This window comes from Citrus clementina, unplaced genomic scaffold (genome assembly GCF_000493195.1).
Source record: "Citrus clementina cultivar Clemenules unplaced genomic scaffold, Citrus_clementina_v1.0 scaffold_1, whole genome shotgun sequence".
NCBI classification, from domain to species: domain Eukaryota; kingdom Viridiplantae; phylum Streptophyta; class Magnoliopsida; order Sapindales; family Rutaceae; genus Citrus; species Citrus x clementina.
The window spans coordinates 25,004,888-25,025,033 of record NW_006263303.1 but is presented as its reverse complement, the minus strand read 5'-3'; the positions used below and the strand labels follow the sequence as shown (position 1 = coordinate 25,025,033).

At 34.2% G+C, this 20,146-nt stretch overlaps 3 protein-coding genes across 8 annotated transcripts; 2 read left to right on the top strand and 1 right to left on the bottom strand.

Annotated features, from left to right (window-relative positions):
• Positions 1 to 769: 769 nt before the first annotated feature.
• On the top strand, positions 770 to 2,747 carry LOC18055593 (glucan endo-1,3-beta-glucosidase 5). The gene is made up of 2 exons (XM_006452860.2): positions 770 to 1,140; positions 1,617 to 2,747. The coding sequence occupies exons 1-2, from the start codon at positions 800 to 802 to the stop codon at positions 2,737 to 2,739; spliced, it is 1,464 nt and encodes a 487-aa protein (XP_006452923.1). The 5' UTR covers positions 770 to 799; the 3' UTR covers positions 2,740 to 2,747.
• A 1,225-nt stretch (positions 2,748 to 3,972) lies between these two features.
• Positions 3,973 to 7,794, top strand: LOC18055592. 2 transcript variants are annotated; one of them, XM_006452859.2, is made up of 6 exons: positions 3,973 to 4,873; positions 5,228 to 5,325; positions 5,846 to 5,870; positions 6,467 to 6,587; positions 6,672 to 6,806; positions 7,117 to 7,794. In XM_006452859.2, exons 1-6 carry the CDS (start codon positions 4,417 to 4,419, stop codon positions 7,319 to 7,321), a joined length of 1,041 nt encoding a protein of 346 aa, XP_006452922.1. In that variant the 5' UTR covers positions 3,973 to 4,416; the 3' UTR covers positions 7,322 to 7,794. The 2 variants fall into 2 exon arrangements, with proteins under 2 accessions (XP_006452922.1, XP_024034208.1); XM_024178440.1 differs by having other exon boundaries at positions 3,973 to 4,891.
• Positions 7,795 to 9,060: 1,266 nt separating this feature from the next.
• LOC18055591 (alpha-aminoadipic semialdehyde synthase) lies at positions 9,061 to 18,679 on the bottom strand. Of its 5 annotated transcripts, XM_006452858.2 has the most exons (25): positions 18,441 to 18,676; positions 17,809 to 18,076; positions 17,643 to 17,729; positions 17,434 to 17,563; positions 17,067 to 17,240; positions 16,832 to 16,914; positions 15,776 to 15,886; positions 15,396 to 15,471; positions 14,980 to 15,151; positions 14,604 to 14,700; positions 14,306 to 14,472; positions 13,997 to 14,054; positions 13,692 to 13,832; positions 13,170 to 13,514; positions 12,875 to 12,955; positions 12,442 to 12,507; positions 12,236 to 12,353; positions 11,715 to 11,844; positions 11,162 to 11,241; positions 10,715 to 10,873; positions 10,209 to 10,446; positions 9,941 to 10,049; positions 9,508 to 9,669; positions 9,349 to 9,418; positions 9,061 to 9,259 (listed from the first exon to the last, which is right to left on the bottom strand). In XM_006452858.2, exons 2-25 carry the CDS (start codon positions 18,061 to 18,063, stop codon positions 9,207 to 9,209), a joined length of 3,162 nt encoding a protein of 1,053 aa, XP_006452921.1. In that variant the 5' UTR covers positions 18,064 to 18,076; positions 18,441 to 18,676; the 3' UTR covers positions 9,061 to 9,206. The 5 variants fall into 5 exon arrangements, with proteins under 5 accessions (XP_006452921.1, XP_024034422.1, XP_024034424.1 ...); XM_024178654.1 differs by lacking the exons at positions 14,306 to 14,472; positions 14,604 to 14,700; XM_006452857.2 differs by lacking the exons at positions 9,061 to 9,259; positions 9,349 to 9,418; positions 9,508 to 9,669 and adding an exon at positions 9,676 to 9,821 and having other exon boundaries at positions 18,441 to 18,679.
• Between the last annotated feature and the right edge of the window lie 1,467 nt (positions 18,680 to 20,146).

Sequence of the window (20,146 nt, the reverse complement as noted above, 5' to 3'; positions counted from 1 at the left end):
ATATAAATTTTTAATTTGTATGTAGAGTAATAATAAAATTAAAAATAATTAAAAAAATAGCACAATAATACTTTGAGTTTTAGCAATAAAACAAATCAAATGAAAATTGAGAATTTAGAAAAGTGTATCTAAAGAAAAGGGCATTTTCAGAAATAAAATGAAAATAACTAAAAAAAGGGGTTTTATGAGGAGATCTGAGGGGTGCCAATAGTCCAACTCCTAATAATAAACTCGTTAGTCATTAGTCATTACTCTTGAATACGTGAATCTTGGGCAGAAAATTTGCCACCGTTCTTGTGGCCCTCAAGGCCATTATCAATTGTAGCCCAGATATGTAGGCCTAATCTTGCTAGAACGCCGGGCCCCTAACCCGCCAAAGTAGAATATCAAATTCAAATCATCAATTGGTTCTGGAAAAAGCTACAAGCTTTGTTGAGATGAGAAAGGGACTTTCCAGTCAACTTTTGTTAAAGGTGCATTCCTTCAATATTAGCTAGGCATCGGCAGCAAGAAATGAAATCCAACAAGTTCACTTCATTCCTTTCTTGATGCATGATTCTCACTCATTTTCTCAAACTAATATATTCTAATAACATGATTGTTGATGAAACGGGGTTTACTTAAGGAATCTTGTTCCTTGTAGAATCTTACTCATGCAACTTTCCTTTTCTTTTACTTTCAATAAAGCACATCTGACCCTTTTCGGTGTCCAAGCTGCTACAAATACACAATTCAGCTGACACCGAAACTAAAACTCAAAGACCTGAGACAAGCTCAACAAAACAAAACAGAACAGAGCATGGGGAAACACTGCTTCTTATATTTCTTCATGCTGTTTTTAGTCTCTGAAGGTTTAACAAAGGGAGTTGCAGGCCTGGCTTGCAACTGGGGCTTACAATCAACTCACCCTCTGCAAGCGAACATTGTTGTGAAGCTGATGAAGGACAATGGATTTAATAAAGTGAAGCTCTTTGAAGCTGATCCTGAAGCTTTAAAGGCCCTGGGTAAGTCCGGTATTCAAGTTATGGTTGGCATACCAAATGACCTATTGGCACCATTGGCTAGTAATGTCCAAGCTGCAGTGGACTGGGTGCAACAAAACGTCTCTAAATATATATCCCAAAATGGAGCGGATATAAGGTTAGTCCTCTCATGTTTATTACTATTATTGATAAAATCAAGTCACTTGTAGCTTTTAATGTTTCTTTTGGTGACAAATCCTCAAAACTCTTTTTCAAAATTCTGCATGAACTTGTTTTTACTAGACAGAGCATTGAACTACAAGCTATCAAGATTCAATAGGCTTGAATTGCAATGTATCTTCAAGCTAGAAAGATACTGTTTCTAACATTTAGCATCCACCTTTTGCTTTAGAAATGCGTTCAACTTTAGGAATTCTTTTCCCAAGTGGATTGAAAATATTGAAAATAAAAGAAACTTGTACGAGAAAATGTCCTTACAAACATCATCACAAATTCACATATTCATTAATCAAAAACCAATTGCTTTTTTTTTTTTTTTTTAATCATGCCATACATTTCCTTCATCTGGGGCAACCCAATTAGTAGGAAAGGCAATCTCAGACTCATTAAATCTGCATTTATTTCTTGTTATAGGTATGTAGCTGTGGGCAATGAACCTTTTCTCAAGACCTACAAGGATATGTTTCTCCATACAACATTGCCAGCTCTCCAGAATATTCAAGCAGCCCTGATAAAAGCCGGTTTAGGCCAAAAGGTTAAAGTCACAGTTCCTCTAAATGCAGATGTCTACCAGAGTGACAGTGGCCTGCCCTCCGCTGGAAATTTTCGTGCGGATATTCATGACCTCATGATCTCCATCATCAAGTTCCTTAGGGACAATGGTGGCCCTCTCACCATTAACATCTACCCCTTCCTTAGCCTCTATGCCGACCCAAATTTCCCCATTGATTTTGCTTTCTTCAACAGCACTGCTGCTCCTGTTGTTGATGGTTCCATTACTTACACCAATGTCTATGATGCCAACTTTGACACCCTGATTTCAGCTCTTGAAAAGAATGGCTTCGGATCAATGCCGGTCATTATTGGAGAAGTTGGCTGGCCAACTGATGGTAACTCAAATGCTAACATCGAGTATGCCCGAAGATTCAACCAAGGCTTGCTTGACCGCATACTTGCGGGAAAAGGCACCCCAAAACGCCGCACACCACCAGATGTTTATCTTTTTTCACTCATTGATGAGGATAACAAGAGCACTCTGCCTGGAAACTTTGAGAGGCATTGGGGTGTTTTTAACTTTGACGGTAGCATCAAATACCAATTGAAAATAGGCGGCGGAAAAGGTCTAGTACCGGCGAAAGGTGTTAAATATTTGGCAAGACAATGGTGTGTAATGTCACCTCAGGCAAGTCCTTCGGACCCCAGTGTGCAAGAAAGCATGACATATGCTTGCACTTATGCTGATTGCACGAGCCTTGGATTTGGATCATCTTGTGGCAATCTTGACCCTAAGAAAAATGCTTCTTATACTTTCAACATGTATTATCAGACCATGGATCAAAGGAAAGGTACATGTTCATTTAATAACCGATCAGTTATCACCACCATTGATCCTTCTCAAGGTTCGTGCCGGTACGAGATCATGATTGATCTGGGAAAACATGAGCGCCCTCGTAATTCATCAGCTGGAAGAAGGCCAAACTCCCTGATTGCGGCTCTCATAATAGCTTTCATGTTAATCATTTGTGGGGGTCTCTGAGTGGCACATCTTCAGATATCGATTGGATTCATAACAAATTTTTTCGAGGGTCTCATTTCATTTTTTATTTTACATTGTAAATATTGTATTCTTTGCAATAAGAGTTCATTGTATTACTCTTGAGATTTCAAATAAAAGATATTGATTATTGTCTATTTTCCTTTTTTTTTTTTTTTCCCTTCAATAGTATAAATGCTTCGCATTTTGTCAAAGTTTCACGAATGTGGCGTTAATTTTTAATATTTTGTTATGGATTTGGATGTGGCAATTACAAGCTAATCAACAGTATTACTTGATCCAAATCCTGGAATACCCACCCAATCCATGTGCTAGGCTGCTAGCTCTATTAAATTTTGATTTTTTCGATTGGCTTGATGATGTCGTCAAATAAGAAAGCATTTTTCACCCTAAAAAATTGATTAAAAAATTCTTAAAAGTCATGTCATGAATCGACTTTTCGTAGAGTGTGAGGGATTCTCATCTCAAGTTTGCAACGTAGGCATAGGCGCTGCCTAGAACTAGAACGAGTATATTATTGGCATCTACATGGAATTGAAAATAAAAATACACGATTTAGTCTCTGTAATTTTCAATTTAAAATGCTTTTACAAATATTTCATTAATAAATATGAAAAGGATATTCATACAATTCAAAAAAAAAAAAAAACCCCAACCGTATTGGAAAATGAGGCAATCAAGTCGCCGCAGGTACCGTCTGCACGATTGAACGTACGCCGCGTTCCAGTAATGGCCGGTACCTGTCCCTTTACGTGGCAACCGATCGTTATCATCGGTTGTAATTTACAGATTAAGTCCCTAATATTTTATACTTTATCAAGTAAGGTATAATTGCTTCACTTTATTTCAGATAGGTCCTCCAGTTTTATGATTGTTTTCCTTTTTGTCGACCTCCAATGCCAACTCCATTCAGATCAAAGTAGACCAGATATCGAGATAAATAATAAACTAAATTTATTTAAATATTTGAAAATAAATTAATTTTCTATCTATGTAATAACTCAAATAATATCTTATGATTTAATTATTGGATGGTTTTTTAAATTTTATTAAAATTATGTTTTTACTTTGTCGTGACTGAAAATTTAATATCGTAAGGGTAGTGAGGTCGTTTTCGAAATATATTAGCTATGAGGGACCTATTTGATACAGATTGAAAAACGATTATATTCAAGGAAATTCTCAAAAAAATAATAAAAAGAGAGAGAAAGAGAATAAAGTCGATAAAAATGGCAAAATTATCGCCAAAACCGATGATTCATGGAGTCTTAAATATGTAAGAAGAAAAAAAAGACTTGCAGTTACTTCCCCTTCACAGAATACCTTCCGAGTTCCCACTTTTATTTGTGCGTCTCTCGTATTCATTCAAATGCAAAATTGCAAACACATCAAATACTTCTCTTTCTTTTTACTTTACATCCACTCAATAATTATTAGCTCTCTCCCCACCACGTATTTATTTTTTATTTTTTTTATTTTTTTAGTTAAATTTCCCAATTCATTTTGTGTTTTTATTATTTATTATTATTCTTGATTCGCTTTAGGGTTTCATTCCTGTGTTGTTGTGCTTTAATTTTTAAATTTATTCCAAAAGCATTCAGTTTTCTTTTTCGCATAAGATTCTGGAGGGGTGTAATGTGAAGCATCTGTTCGTTCGTTATGTTAAAGAAACGAAACCAATTGCGTTCAATTTTGGGACAAATATATTACCAAAATCGAAATCGAAATCAAAATCAGAATCTCATGTCTTGCGCAATTCGCAGCGATCCCATTTGCAAGGGATTTCACAGTAATGTGACTAATAACAGTAGTGATATTAATATTATTAATAGCAGCAGTAATGGGTTTTTGAGATTTAAAGGCAAAGTGAATAATGGCAGCTTGATCTTGAGAGGCTGTTTTGATTCTACTAACAGAGTAAATGCTGGTGCTGATCAAAAGGTTGGTGCTTTTGCTCCTCCCCAAAGGGTGCCTCATTTGGAGATTGCAGCGGCCGAGGGTTGTACGGACGCTAGATTGGTGAATGGTCGTGGTTCCAGCGAAAGAGGGAACCCACTTGGGTTTTTTGATAGCCATTTGCATGGAAAAATTGTTGTTGCTGTTGATGTCGACGAGGGTATGGACAAAAATCTTTGTGCGTTTCTAGGAATATATTTTAATATCCTCGTATAGAGTTATTAGGATCGCCGATATAAAGAACCCTGGTACCAAATTTTTGCTAGTGTTTTCAATTTTAGGTGATGTGTATTTGGTGGTGCATTCCAATTGTGGGTACTATGACTTTTCCGGTGTCCATTTTAGCTTGTTTAATGGGTAAATTTTGACCATTTTCGTTGTGTAATGACTTTTTCAGTGTGTAATGACTTTTTTGTGTATTGTTTTATGATTATTATTTTTTATAGAAAAGAAAAAATTTTAGGTTTTATATTCTGATGTGCGTGTTTTCGTTTTTCTGTTTGTTGATTTGCAGTTCTTGGAAACTTTGTGTCAGCTCTGAATAGATTTATTGCAGATCGTTACTCCCTGAATCATTCAGTTTCTGAGTACCATGTATATGAGTTCTTCAAGGTATTATCAGATACCCTTCCAAGGATTTTCTGTCATCAGAAAATGGCAGAAAGCAATTAGTACATTAATTAGCTCAGGAAATTAGATAGTTTCTATTGAACATGGATGAATTATTCTTTGTTTCCTGGCCCTTTTTTCCCGTTTATGGCATGATCACATTTGAAATTTACTGGAAATTTGCAATTTCCTGGTTCATGTCTTCTTGTAGACTTGGGCAATTAGCACAGCACTTCAAATCAAGCAAAAAGATTATTAGAAACTCAAGCAATAGTTATTTTCAAGATATGGTCAGATTTTTTATGCAGATTTTGCCTGGTGCACACTGCATTTCTTTAATGCCATTGTTTCTTTCTGTTCCCTAAGTATTCGTGCAATTACCTTAGAATTCCTATTATCCACGTGTAATTGTAATAATTTACTTAATATTTCCGCACGCATCCCGATCAAGAGTAGTATGTTGTTAGAGTACTGAACATCTCTTTTTATATGTATTCTGATGCGTTGTTGGTTTCTGTTGCAGATATGGAACTGTTCACGTGACGAAGGTAAATTTTTATTATTATTGACAAGCTTTAATGATGAAATTTGTATTTTTTTATTACTCACAAGTTCTAATGATGAAATTCGTAGTTTATAACTTCATTGAATTGCTTCAACTCTTTCGTATGTTCATTGAATGCAATTTTCCTTTTTCCTGGCTTTTTATGGATGAAGGATGCACTTTTGAAATTGTGTTAGCTTTACTTAGCTGTTTTAGCTGGATTCTTTATGTATTGTACTTTAATATGCTGACTGTAAGTGGATTCATCTGCTCTGCGTTTTTTGAATAGATGTTTTCTCTGTTGAGGCCGGAAAAAAGACAAGATGATAGGTTATTTGTCTGTTCTTTTGGTTTGAGTTCTGTGAGTACATAACTTTTCCAGTTTTTTTTTTTATCTTTTTTGAGATTTTAATTTCAATATGTACCATGTTGCGAAATACTTTCGGAAACTTAAATGATTTCAGCATATTGTTTCATTGTTTTCCTTCTAGCAGAGCACCAACTGCACCATGTTCCTTGCAGGAGAAATTTTGTTTATCATGAAATTCTCTTTCCGTAATGTTTCAGATGATGTTTGAAATTATCTATTTGTTATCACAGCTGATCTCCGCGTCCATGAGTTCTTTAAGACACCATATTTCAAGACTGGCATCCACCCACTTCCTGGTGCTCAGAAGGCGCTCCATAAGTTATCAAGATATTGTAACCTATCTGTTGTGACGTATGTATGATTAGAGTACTTATTTTTTATGATTCTCATGATTTAAGCCATACATTAATTGGATGTCCTGAAATGTGTGGATAGGTCTCGGCAACATGTTATCAAGGACCATACCATTGAATGGATTGAGAAGCATTATCCGGGACTATTTCAGGAGATCCACTTTGGCAACCACTTTGCCCTAGCTGGAAAGTCCAGACCAAAGTCAGAAATATGCAGGTATACCATGGACCACCTTTAAATTTCATTATATGCACTAAGATTTTCAAGTGTTATATCAGTGAATGTTTTCTAAAGTCATTGCTTTGAAATGGTATTGAAGTGAAAATATTTTGAATTATCTTGTTTCACTGTGACAATGAAAGCTCTGCTAGGCATTTTTTGTTTTATAAAAAAAGATACAAAAGGAAAAGAAAACTATGCCAGCTTCTTGGTTATTTGAGCTTTTTTAGGGCAATGAGCCTCATCTGTTTAGTCCCTACACGATTATGTTGCCGGCCTATTTAGTCTTATGAATTGTTTTTGGCAGGTCATTAGGAGCTAAAGTTCTGATTGATGATAACCCAAGATATGCAATTGAGTGTGCTGAAGTTGGAATCAAGGTTCTTCTTTTTGATTATGAGAATTCATATCCTTGGTGCAAGACGGATTCAGTCCATCAACATCCCCTTGTAACCAAAGTTCATAACTGGGAAGAAGTAGAGCAACAGTTAGTTTCCTGGATTGTTATGTAGTCTTGAGATGACAAGGATCTCATAGAGACCATTGATTGATCAAAGATTTAGTTAATTGGGTGATTCTGATGCCTAGCACTCTGATGATGCCGAAAAAGGTCAGCTTATTCATACTGTGGTTTTTGGTGAAGATGCAGTAAGGCATCCAGCCAAATAGGTTTATAGTGTATACGCTGTAATAGAAGAACAATGGAAGTGAACTAATACATTGTTCTTTATATTTTTCTACTTGGGGTTGAGCTATCACAACTCACAAGTCATGGAATTCCATGTAATTATAAACTCTATTCCATTTTGACTAGTAGTTAAAGCCATCTCGCTGATGAGAGCTTGATTGTTCTTTATGTGCTTTGGTAGAAATATGTATGCAAATAGATCCTCTTAGAAATTGGATTAAAAAAGAAAATAAGAACGATTGCTTGTATTGAAAACATTATTTGGAAGCCATGAAACGGCAAGCTGTCAATTTTCACTACCCCTATCTTGAAAGACTCACAAAAATAGATATTTGTAAACTTGCTTAATATGTATGTATGTATATATATATATATATTTTTTTTTTTGGCCCCTCAATTGTTGAAATGAGTGATGTCAATGCTACTGCACTTCAGGCATATTTCAGATCGAGTCGATGCATCTTTGCCGTTTAGTGTTTAGTCATTTGAAAATTAAACAGAAAAGATACATTAATGTTGTGTTTACTTTTTGGAGTGGGAGTGAGGAGTGCGGATTCTTCCCACTCCAGTGTTTACTTCACTAAATTGGAGAGGGATTAGGAATCTCACTCCGTAGACCCCACCTATTTTTGGAGTGGGGAGTGGGAGTGAGACTCCCATTGGGGAAGGTGTGAGTGGGAATCTACTCCCACCTCTCCATTTTCTACCTTTTTAAAAAAAATTTAATTTAATTTATGTTTTATAATTAATAAAATAAAATAAAATAAATAATTTTATATTTATTTGAATAATATTATTATATTTAACTAAATAATAATTTGCATTGATTTTAAGTTAAAATTATTTAAAATTAATATTATTATATTAATAGAGAATTAATAAATATAATATTATTATATTTATTTTAAAAATAATAATACTATATTTATTTAATATTAATAATTAATAATTAATAATAATAAATAGTTTATTTTAAGAAAATATTAATTTTGTACTAAATAATATTATATTATTTTATATAATAATAAATTTAATATAATTATATTAAATAAAATAACGTTTCATTTTATATTAAAATTAAAATTAATAAAAAATTGTGATGTTCATAATTAAGAATATTAATAATTATTATAAATTTACAAATATAATAAAATAAATATTTATTCATTAAATATATTTTTTATTAGCTTTGTAATTAAAAACTATAATTTTTGAAATAAAGATAAAATTGTTATTTGAAACTATTTACTCAAATTCAAGACAAAATAAACACATAAATTGAATTCTAATTTTCATTCCATGCTTCCATTCCAGTGTAAGTAAATAATATACTCTTACTTCACACTCCCAATTTTAGAATTCCCATTCCAATCCAAAAAGTAAACGCTACCTAAGTTATTGTAAATTTATCTGTCCTTGGGCACACTTTCTTTAATGGTGTGTGTGATTCATGCATATTACTAGAACGATGGATACGATTGAACAAGAAAGGTGTAGATCTCGCATAAATGGAAGTTGTAAAATAATTGCAGAGCATTCCAATAAAGCATAGCACCGGCTGGCTTGAAAAAAATCACTAAAATTTTATTTGGGTGAACCTGGAGTTGCAATTACATTGTCATTATCTTATTCTGGTTTTGAATTCTCAAGCTTGATGCCTGAATCTGTACAGGAAAAAGAATTCAGGGAGATACTAAATAGTTTTAGGGTCACCCACTCTTTTCCACCAACTTGATACCATAGGCTTGCAACATATCCAATGCTGCAAGAACAGGCAAAAGAAAAAGTTAGTTGTAATATGTATGAATCTATTACAAAATGAAAAAAAAAAAAAAAATGGATGGCAATTACCTGGCACATATACTTCAGGTTCGATAGGTCTCAGGACGCCTCTTGTTTTGATCTTGTTTACGAGTAAGAGCTGCAACAATTGAAAACACAAATAAACAGTTTCATTTATGTATTTTCCCTGTTCATAAAAAGAGAGGTCAGAGATGCTGCAACCAATACCATGGCTGCTATGCCTGCAGGAATACCAACTGTTAGAGCCATTGCACTAATCATTTTCCCATTCTTCATCTTTCCAAATTCCAATAAAGTGGCCCTATGGTTCTCTGACGGTTGCCCATCTGGGAATTCTACTTCCACTTCATGATGTAAAAGCACCATATCCTGACCATATTCATGCAAGTAGCAAGAATTAATATTTTTGGAGTACATAATATACATATGATCAGGTATGCTTCATTGAGATAATTCTTTGCAGATGCAGACGCCAAACTACTGCTTCAGTGAATGTGCTTGTCACTCAGATCATTCGTTCACTAACATTGAGAAACAAAGAATGGTAATTTTTTATCATGCAGAAACTGAAAAAAGGAAGGAAAAAAAATTCAGGTGCCTTTTATTTATTTACTTAGTTCCATTTATTGATGAGATATACCTCCTCAGTGCTCGAGTAGGCTAGCTTTTCTTCCATAAGGAGACAGGTAACAGAAAACGGACTCTCACAGGAAGCAGGAATTTCTGTCTGCTCATGAAGCCCCAAAAATCTAATAGACATAAAAGAAACATTTTAAGCAACCGGAAGACTGAGAAGAAAAAGAAACACATTTAGTAAATCCTATTAGATGACATTAGAGATAACATAAGGTCAGTGCAATAACTTATAGAAGATAAACAACATTGATCCAGTGATACTGATAACTCACATTATAGTTTTGGCTGCCTTTGATGCTGTTTCTCTTTCTTTGCAATGTCCAAGTGAGAGAATCCTTTCAGTTATCTCCTTTTCTCCTAATGGAGCTTCACCCATTTTCTGACTGTCCATTTTGAGAATTTCACATAGGAACATTCTGAATGTGGGCCCGGATCCTTGTTTAAGAACTGGATGAGTCTCAGCACTGAAGAAACCAATCCTTCCAAGTGTTCCCATAATTTCACCAAACCCTGTACGAACCATTAGAGGATTAGCGCTGACAACATAAAACCAAATTGATATTCAAGATCATTTTATCCGGATTCTGGGATTTATCAGCAATCCTTAATTCAGTTTCAGCCATTAGTTAACATTTATTTTTCAATTTGGATGGCATAGATCAACATCTTAATGATATCTCATCTCACAAAATTAAACTAACAAATCAAGTTATTGTATTTTTGTCTTAAGAACATATAAAATAATACTAAGAAGAAGAAGTCAAAATTCAAGCCATGCCTTCATAGCGGAGGGTCCCACGAAATATTGTCGATGCTTCTTTTCCTATTCCATATATATCGCCATACACTAAAGAGTTACGATTAGGAAGACACTCCAATGCAAAAGCAGGAAGATCAGCTATCCGGAATTTCTCAGCTGAATCATAGAGACTATCCCCTGCAATTTTGCCAATGAAGTACAATAGTGACAAAATAGCGAAACGATAAAACCTTCCGAGACAGAAAAATGATAGTGTTTTAAATTATACACAAAACTGCTCATGGTGAGGACATAGAACTCTTAAACCAAAGGTAAAATACCACTGATATTTATCTGTCAATTTATGGAGAGCTTTACTCTTATAAACTATGGTCAATGCATGCGAAACATTCATATATCGGAATGTACAAATATGATATTTACAGATCTGTAAATATATTACTCTACGGATTTTTGACAACTTACCATCAACCTGTACGGTTTTTCCATTAAACAAATAGATGGCAGGGTTTCGTCCGGCTCGAATTGCTCCTGCAGGACTCCAACTGAATAAATGATAACATGTCAGCAACTGCCATAATTCTCCATGAGACTAAAAAGTAGGTATGACAATCAGAACGATTAGTGGTAATGCCAAAAAATATCAATCAAATAAATGCAGATTATGTTAACAGAAAGAGAATATGAACCATCAGTATTTAAGTTCTCAAGGAGACCAAGATCTCGAAAATGTGTTAATCTCTCTCTAAAGACTAGGAAATGGGGTTAAGGATAAAAAAGATTCCAAAATTCAGATGAAGAAAGAGCGAAACGACCTACCGATGAAAAAGTGTAAACTCCTGATACTCTCACCAAACAGAGCACAACAAAATAAACTTCAGGCATTCAATATCCAGTAATCAGTGTCAAGAAGTCAGAAAGAGAAACCAATATTATCAACATTTGTGCTTGAAAGAAAATCTTTGTAAATAGTATGTATGTTTTAACTTTGAAGCTCTGAGTACTTCCAAAATATTACCTGAATTTATACGCTAATGGGTTATTTGCAGCCGCTGGTGATGGGAGTCCTCCACAGTAAGAAGTGAAAGACTTTATTTTACCCTTTCGAACATGTGCATGGTTGATCATCTTCATTGCCATCATATGATCTGAAGCATTACATTGAAAAAAATAAATAAATAACTAAAGAACTTGGAAGTTAGACAACATGGAAGGTACCTCCAGACATTGAAAATATACTTTGTGCAGTGAGTTGTATATTCGCTTATGTACTCAACCAAGTTTCAGGTGTAATATTTGTTGATTTGCCACTTTGACACTTGGCCTAAAGGCTTGAGTTGACAGGGTAAATGTAACAACAGTTTTCAAGCTCTATAGGCCTCAAAATGCAAGACCAATTCTAAGTTTATCAACAGGTTTGTCACACAAATCAATTGATCAACCCAAATAAAGACAAAAGACAGAAACAGAGGCAATAGCAAATACAACTGCAAGCACATGAGAATATTCAAACGCAGTATGGATTAGGATGTAATATACCTATTCCAGGGTCCAAGCCCATCTCCCCAAGAATTGTGATACCAGCACCCTTGGCCTTCTCATCTAGCTTGGACATGGAATCGTCAATGTAGCTAGCAGTAACGAGATGCTTCTTAAACTGAAAATATGGACAATTAGGTCCCCAGCTAGATGGGGAAAAAAAATTAAAAGCACAAAGTAATTGATTTATCCTTTTATTTAAATACCTCAATGCATGCATTTGCAACCATCACATGGCAACTAGCAGGAAGTAAACTTATAACAATTTCAACCTGCACAAGGCCAAAACTCAGTAGTGAATAAGTCATCAAGGTTTAGTCATCTGTAAAACCATTCCAAAAGGGAAAAACTTATTTTGATATGTAAAGAGTTAAAAGGTAAAAAAATGTGTAGGATTTCAAACCGTTTTTTCACTATTAACAGCTTCATGAACAAATATCAGTACATTTCAGTTATTTAATGAATACTGTTGACATACTGTCAGGCCGTGTCAGATGCCAATTCCAATTTCATTGGTCTTACTGAAAATATTGATACACTCTTAAGGATTATTAGAAAATGGTTTGAAGCACGGCTACTAGTGATTGCAGATACATCTACCAAATAGCTGCTTAAAATATAACATGGAAAATACTTTACCTGCGAAATGCACTTGCAAAGACTCTTATGATCCGAAACATCAAGCTGTACTGCTTCTGCGTTTGGAATACCTTCAATGACCTAAACCAGATTTATTAATACAAGTACAGATCTTGTCCATCTATGCATGAACTCAGTATTCATTTATGTGCAACTCTTTTATATATCCTTTTGCACATATGCAGATTCTGATTTTAAGAGATAAGAAAGTTAAATAAAAATTCACAAATAGAAAACATGTAAAACTTTTACGCTCTCATCAATGAAGCAAAGTGAGGGTTTTCCTCAAGTATACCTCCTCTGCATCCTTTAGGTAGAGAGATGCAACAAGAACTCGAATATCATTCTGCCATTCAAAATCAGTTTCCATGCATGTTTTCTGCATTTGGTGGGAAGGGCTTCCAAATGATGCTAAAAGCTCAGCAGCTGGTCGACATACCCGGCCTGCACCAATAATCAGAACAGAACTTGTTCCTTTTGTGCCAGGTCCCTTCTGAGTGGCAGTCTCCTGGACCTTACCAATCCTCAGGGAAATCCTATTTATTCCACTAATTTGGTCTCTATTGTTCTCACTTGCATTAGCTAGAGAAGTTAAAGAATCAATAATTTGATCAAGAACTGCACTATCATCTGCTCCAACCTGCCAAAACAGTAAGATGGGAATTCAACCTACAAATATCAATAAGCCGCCTACAAACATATTGCTCTGAGACAAAACCAATTTAAAAATGAAAGATCACATAAGAGTCAGAGAGGATTCATGAGACTAATACGAACATGGCTATAAAATTTATTCATCGAAACTAGATTCACTCACTTCGAGTTCCGAAAACGACAAAGCTTCAGTACTCTGACCTACTTGGCATTTCACCAAGTGAAAGGAGCCACCTGCAGCTTCAATAATATCCAAGGCCTCATTTATCAGAAATTGGTCAAATAAGTGACCACTCAGAGATACCTGTCAATTATAATTCTAGTCAGGAAAGTTAAACAAGAAACCACAATTGACTAAAACTGACACAATGAACATTTCTAATAACACTCAGATTATACTAATTTGTATTGCAAACTTATGTTTTGTATGAAGACAACTAAAACCAAAAGTAAAATCGGTAAATCTACCAATAGATTGTGCGTCTTCTTGTTTGAGTGGCCCTTTGCAAGATTATCTGATACATCTCTGCAATCAATAGTAGTTCACGCTTTAATAAAGAGTAGACACAACTTCAGGCGTATCTTCTTGCAGAAATGAATATTAGAGTGTAATTATGCCTTAGGATTTCTAAACAAAAAAAAAAAAAACCATAAAACTAAATCTGGTAACTCAGGGTTCAAAGAATTGATTGTAACTGATTTGCGAAACTTACTGAAAGAAAAACAGAAAGGACAATGAAAAAGGCAAAGACAGGACAGACGGCACCAGAAGCTTACTCAGAATCAGATTTCCTCATACGTGGAATATATTCATATAAGGTTGTAAGTGCTCCCCCATGGGCAATGCAAGCTCTTCTTAGGTGTGAAGGCAACTCAGTGAAGTCTACTGTTGAAGATAAACTACCAATAAATTCCAATAGTATGTCTCCAAAATGTTGGGAAGCCTTCATACAATTAAATGGAATGTTAAACAAGACTACAAAACTTATTAGGGATATCCTAACGTCATGCTATCACAGAGACAGATAACCATAATATGTTTTACAAAAGAAACATGTGGACAAGAATACCATACTTCTTTTGCAAACTCTGTTGGAAGAGTATCAACAGCTTGACACACCAAACCGTTACCCTCCAAATCATCATGGTATGAATCGCTCAAAGGGTCATATCTGAAATATAATGATTAATCAGAACTAAGAGTAAATAGTTTCTAGTTGGAGTACTATTGACGATGCAAAATTATAGGGAAAAAGAAAATAAGTAATGCAAACTATTCTTTTTGGTTTCAGGATGCTTGTAAAAGTGAATTTTATGCTTTCTAATATACTTGCAAAGCTAAAGACTCCGCACTACTAACTATTACGAATGTAACAAATTAACATAAATTGAAAATAAAAACATATTTCCTGTTCAAATTTGAATAAACAGTATTTGTCGAGAAAGCTTGCCTGAAGAAAGATGAGTCAATGGATGTGGTTCGATTGACAAACTCCAATGATCCTCCTATGTCACAAGTTATATCAGAAATTCCAACAAGTGGGCATCCTTTTCTCACTAAATCTTGAATCTGCTGAGTACTCAACAAACGAGGAAATCTTTGCTCCCAATACATGCAATTGACTGCAAATGAGTAAAAATTAGAAGTGACCCATAAAAAAAAAAAGCAAAAAATGCATATTCAATAAAAATATATCATTCATATGAGTGCTATACCAGCTACAGCAAAGGTGGATATGCTGAACAATATCTATGTCTTCCATAATGAAATAGTCCAAACGACATTTAACCAACTAAAACAGCCAAATAACAAAATCAAAAGCACAAGGTTTGCTGGAACTATAGATCCAGGAAGAAGAGCATGTACCAATAACAGATGCATATGGAGCTATCTTTTTATGGAAAACGGGGTTGTAGTGCTCTGGATGTGTATAATAGTCCGCCTAAGAAAAAACCAAAAGAAAATAAAACAATAAATTATTTAAAGTTGAAATTTAGCACCTATAAGTCAAAATCATGCCTCTCAACATGGTTTGTTCCACAAAAATATTCAAAAAACAGCCAATTCTGAGTACGTAAAATTTCACATAGGAGTTTTCCTTCACAGAACTTTTATTAACTATTCATTATACAAAAAGAAAGTGTAGAATAGTTTGAGTAGGCATATAAATTAACAACTGAAGGCTTGCATGCTGAATGTAAAGAAGAATAAAAGAAAAGGAGTTTCCAATACAGAGTTTTACTAACTTTGTCAAATCCTTTTGTTGGATCCTTATGTTCAACCATGTCTTCAGATGTCACAACACAGCCATATACTTGGAAGATTCTCTTTGATGCCCCTCCATGTTGATCCTTAGCCTAGAAAGGAAATAAGTTAAAAAGAATAAAAAGAAAAAATGGGAAAAATAAACGGTGACTATCCAGAAGTCAAATAATTACAAAATATTGGATGTGAATGGCATGTATTCAAACACCAAGAATTCTTGCCACACAAGCAGTGCAGTAGCCTAGGAGGCACTTAGTAATGAGTCCCACCCAAGGCTTCCAAATGAACATCACCTAGCAGGAAAAAATCTTCTTTTTCTGCTCTTATTGCTTCAGTCATCACATTCAGCTTCATTTTTTGTAAGCAGCTTGTCATATTTTCCACATAAGCTTAAACAAAAATGCCTAAGGCTCCGTTTGGTACAACTTATTAAATAGAACTTATAATAGTAGAGCTTATAGCAGTAGATTTTATACCAATAGAGCTTTTGGACAAAAAGTCATTGGGTGTTTGGTTGTCAATAAAAAAAGCACTTTTGAACTATTAAATTGTGTGATATTTTTTATATTATATATTTTTTGGAAAAACTCTCTAACCTCTACTCCCAAAAGCTCAAATTTTGGGCTTTTGCTAGTAGAGGTAAATTAGCTTATTTAAGCTAAAAAAACTCTACTAAAAAAATAACCAAACACTATAAAATTTTTTAAAAAGTGCTTATGGGATTAAATAAGCACTTATGGCTCTTAAATAAGCCATACCAAACAGGCACTAAAAGTCTTTGGAAATATTGATCAGGTAATTTATTGTGCTAAGAGGATTCCTTAATGTTGCACATAAGCAGCTAGTACGGAACCTGCCCTCTCATTAACTCTGTTCTTAAGGAAATAAGGATAGCATGCAAGATGCTTACTCATAGGATAAACAGAAAAAATGATTATTTCCATAAATTCTCAACCTTGATACATCCTCATGACACTTAAGCCCTGAATGACATAAATAATTATAAAGGAAAACTAAATTTTCAAGGTAACAGATACCTTTCCAAATAGTTCTGGAAGTCTACTTGGCTCAACAAAAGTATGAGGAAGAAGCTTAAATATTTCTTGTGCACCAAGCGAAACTGCAGGAGAACAAATCATCAGTAAGTGCTCATATTAGAATAACACTGCAAATCTGCAATATATCCACAACAGTCACATTTGTTGAATGTTCAATCAAAACACTCAGGTTTATGGGGAAAAATGAAAATAACAGACTACAGTGTTACACTACCATTCCCAGAACCAGTGAATATAAAGACAAGAGGACAGATTCCTGATGGCAATCCCAAAGTTGATATCTCTTCACCCACGGAAATTACTGCAGCCTTAGCAGCAGCCAAAGAAGAATACATATACGACGCACCCAGTGAGAGGAAAGGCGTTGAATATCCAAGACTTAAATACCCTGAATATTAAAAGAAAATAAGAAAATCAACTAGAGAGAAACTTATTGCCAAGTACATTCTAACACTTCAAAGTAACTTTGGACTATTTCAAGCTTTGTAATTGAATGCATAGATTATCAAAATAAAAAAAAAAAATGTAACAAATTCCACTCGAGCTTAAGAGAAAAAAAGAATAAAGGTAATGGAGCATACGTTGTCCTAATCCGTGTAAGAAGTCAATCATTCCAGCTCTACCAGCAAATTTACCAAAAGCAAGTAGCCTTCTCCCATTGTCCCCAACAATAAGCTCATAGTCATACAGAGAGACCCTCTCTGCTAAAATCTATGCACCACATAGAAAATAAGATAAGGCAACATTATCAATAAATAGCCGTTCATAAAGATGTGAACAGAGAATGTACCTTATCCAACAAAGGCATGTTTTCTCTCTGCGCTTTGTGGGTATGTGAAAAAAATGCATAAGCTCTATCAGGTAGTATCATCTCCAACTGTATCGAATCCAAACAATCATGTCAAAAATACTGAGCCTGTTAACCACAGATAGCAAACTTCAGAGAATGTTAGCACCTTTGGTTGTTTAATACCCAAAACAAGACCGCATTCAGACAAATCTTCCGAAATTTGACATCCAACGTCCTCATAGAGCACATCATGATGGATGCGCTTTGTTGATGGCTGCACAACTATGCGAGCCACTCCAGATTTATCCCGGCCACTATGCAGAAGCCGAGCACAGTGTGATGGAGTTAAAGGCGCCCTTCTTTCCCACTTATTCACAGACTCAGAGAGGATTCCAACAACTCCATTCCCCAGCATGGGCATTGTGTACCTTCACCTGTTGTAATTGTTAAATTTTCATTATTACAAGTAATAGTCTAATCAATATCAATATCGTTCACATATCAATCAACAATTCAACATTGCCTTTCAGTGAAATTTAAAAAAGAAAAAAAGAGAAAATTCAGAGCTGGAAATTTGTTGTATTAACAAAAAATGAAATTTACAAACAAATGATCCAAAATTGTATGATTCCTAACAATCAAAACACTCATGCATAATTCATCCAATAGTACTTCATCAAGTATCAGAAAACTTTTGAAAAATCTACTCTAAACAGAAGTTTAAACCATCAAAGAACAGACAAAATGATAAAAAAAAGAATAAAATAATTGTACGAGTATAGTTTTGTACAAACGTACAGGCTTTGGTGGGTATATATGTGCTGGTAATTCGAGGAATAAACGACGATTCTTGCATGCAACTTCGTATATCGTGTAATAAACTAAACTGAAAAGCCTCTGCCACTCTAAAACCAAATGTTCAGTTTCTGTTCTTGTTGTAGACGGTGATCAACATGTGAATGCCAAGTGAAACAAAATGGCCACGTGCGTGTTGTAACTGTTGTTTGTGTATGTGTCATCTGCAGATGCGGGGTTTCATGAATTATTTTGCACTCATTGACAAGATAATGACGCCAAGTAACGGGAAAAGTGGATCCCGCCACTTGCTACGTTAGCAACAACTCAGTGAATATTTATCCAGTTACATTTGACCACGTATCTTCTTCCATTTCAAGAATTTTGTAAAATCAAATTGAGTGTATCAACAACTGACTTAACTTGTTGTCATTGAATTGGAAAGGCTATTTTGCTCTTTTTGTCCGTCTAGTCACCGCCCAATCACATAACTTATCACTTCCCACCAAAAGTTTTAAGCTATCACGTTTCTTCTCGTATCACTGAGCCTCCCTCCAATTATGGATAACTCCTCATTTATTACACTTTCAGTGTAAGTCAAGTTAAGGATTGCTAAATATATCATCTCCTTGTCCCATGGTTCAGTAAAATTTCAAGAAATTTGCAAAAATTTTAAGTTGTTACTTCCCAAAAAAAAAAAAATTGGCAAAATGTTTAAAAAAAAAACACACACACAAATAATGTAAAATATTTATAAAAAAAAAAACGTAAAGTCAAAGTGACGTGTTACATTTATCCCATCGAACTTTCTAACATTTGTGTGTACCTTTCACGTATTTTCTTTTTTGATATTTTCAAGATACTGTTTGTTTTAAAAAAGTTTGTTTGCCTATTGTGACCCTAGTTGATGTATTCTTGACAAAAATATATTATAGTTTATGGTATGATTAATTTAATATGACGATGTTGCTTGTTCGACTGCATCATCCATCAATAATAGGCAATCATCAATTATTGAATTATTTACTGAATGTAATGATAAACGAAAGTATGGAATAACTAAAAATGAATTTACGAAGATATAATACAATCAAGAGTAATGTTACATTACATTATACATACTTTGTATTTCACATACCATGAAATTTTACTTGTTGTTTATTGATAGGCAGTAGAGTATTATTACATTGATTATGGAAAATAAAATCAACTCATACCATAAATACATAGGAAATATAGATTTGTGACAGACTATTCGAGATACAAATTATATGTCCCAACTATACAAAATATAACATTATCTTATGGTAAAAACATAAGATTTTGTGAAAATTTGTTCATTTATATATATATAATGAGATAAAAAGAAAAAAAAAATCTATGGGACTGATTTGGAAAAAAAAAATCAAATTATGCTCCATAGATCTACAAACAACACTTTAAGTTTTCTATTATTCTAATTAGATCTTAGATTATAATAGATATGTTAATTGTTAAAAAAATAATAGTAATAATAAATTATTTATTCTATTATAGCTAATCTAGCTGTACATTTTTGTTACAAATATTTATTTGTTTTGCGTTTTAACCAATCGGACCATCAGAAAATGAGTTACTATGTAGCCCCAATATTTGTCTTCTGAAGCCCTCAGTAGTGAATGAAATTTTGGTCTGGATCTGTATTTATAAGCCCACTAGTGTCTTTGCTA

Excerpts from the sequence above, each read along its gene's own strand:
- LOC18055593 (XM_006452860.2), top strand. The coding sequence starts at position 800 with ATGGGGAAACACTGCTTCTTATATTTCTTCATGCTGTTTTTAGTCTCT. Across the intron at positions 1,141-1,616 it reads CAAAATGGAGCGGATATAAG|GTATGTAGCTGTGGGCAATG; the intron begins GTTAGTCCTCTC and ends TTCTTGTTATAG.
- LOC18055592 (XM_024178440.1), top strand. The coding sequence starts at position 4,417 with ATGTTAAAGAAACGAAACCAATTGCGTTCAATTTTGGGACAAATATAT. Across the intron at positions 6,588-6,671 it reads TGTAACCTATCTGTTGTGAC|GTCTCGGCAACATGTTATCA; the intron begins GTATGTATGATT and ends ATGTGTGGATAG. Across the intron at positions 6,807-7,116 it reads CCAAAGTCAGAAATATGCAG|GTCATTAGGAGCTAAAGTTC; the intron begins GTATACCATGGA and ends TGTTTTTGGCAG.
- LOC18055591 (XM_006452858.2), bottom strand. The coding sequence starts at position 18,063 with ATGCCCATGCTGGGGAATGGAGTTGTTGGAATCCTCTCTGAGTCTGTG. Across the intron at positions 14,701-14,979 it reads ATTGACTCATCTTTCTTCAG|ATATGACCCTTTGAGCGATT; the intron begins GCAAGCTTTCTC and ends ATTATATTTCAG. Across the intron at positions 9,260-9,348 it reads ACCTGAAGTATATGTGCCAG|CATTGGATATGTTGCAAGCC; the intron begins GTAATTGCCATC and ends CTGTTCTTGCAG.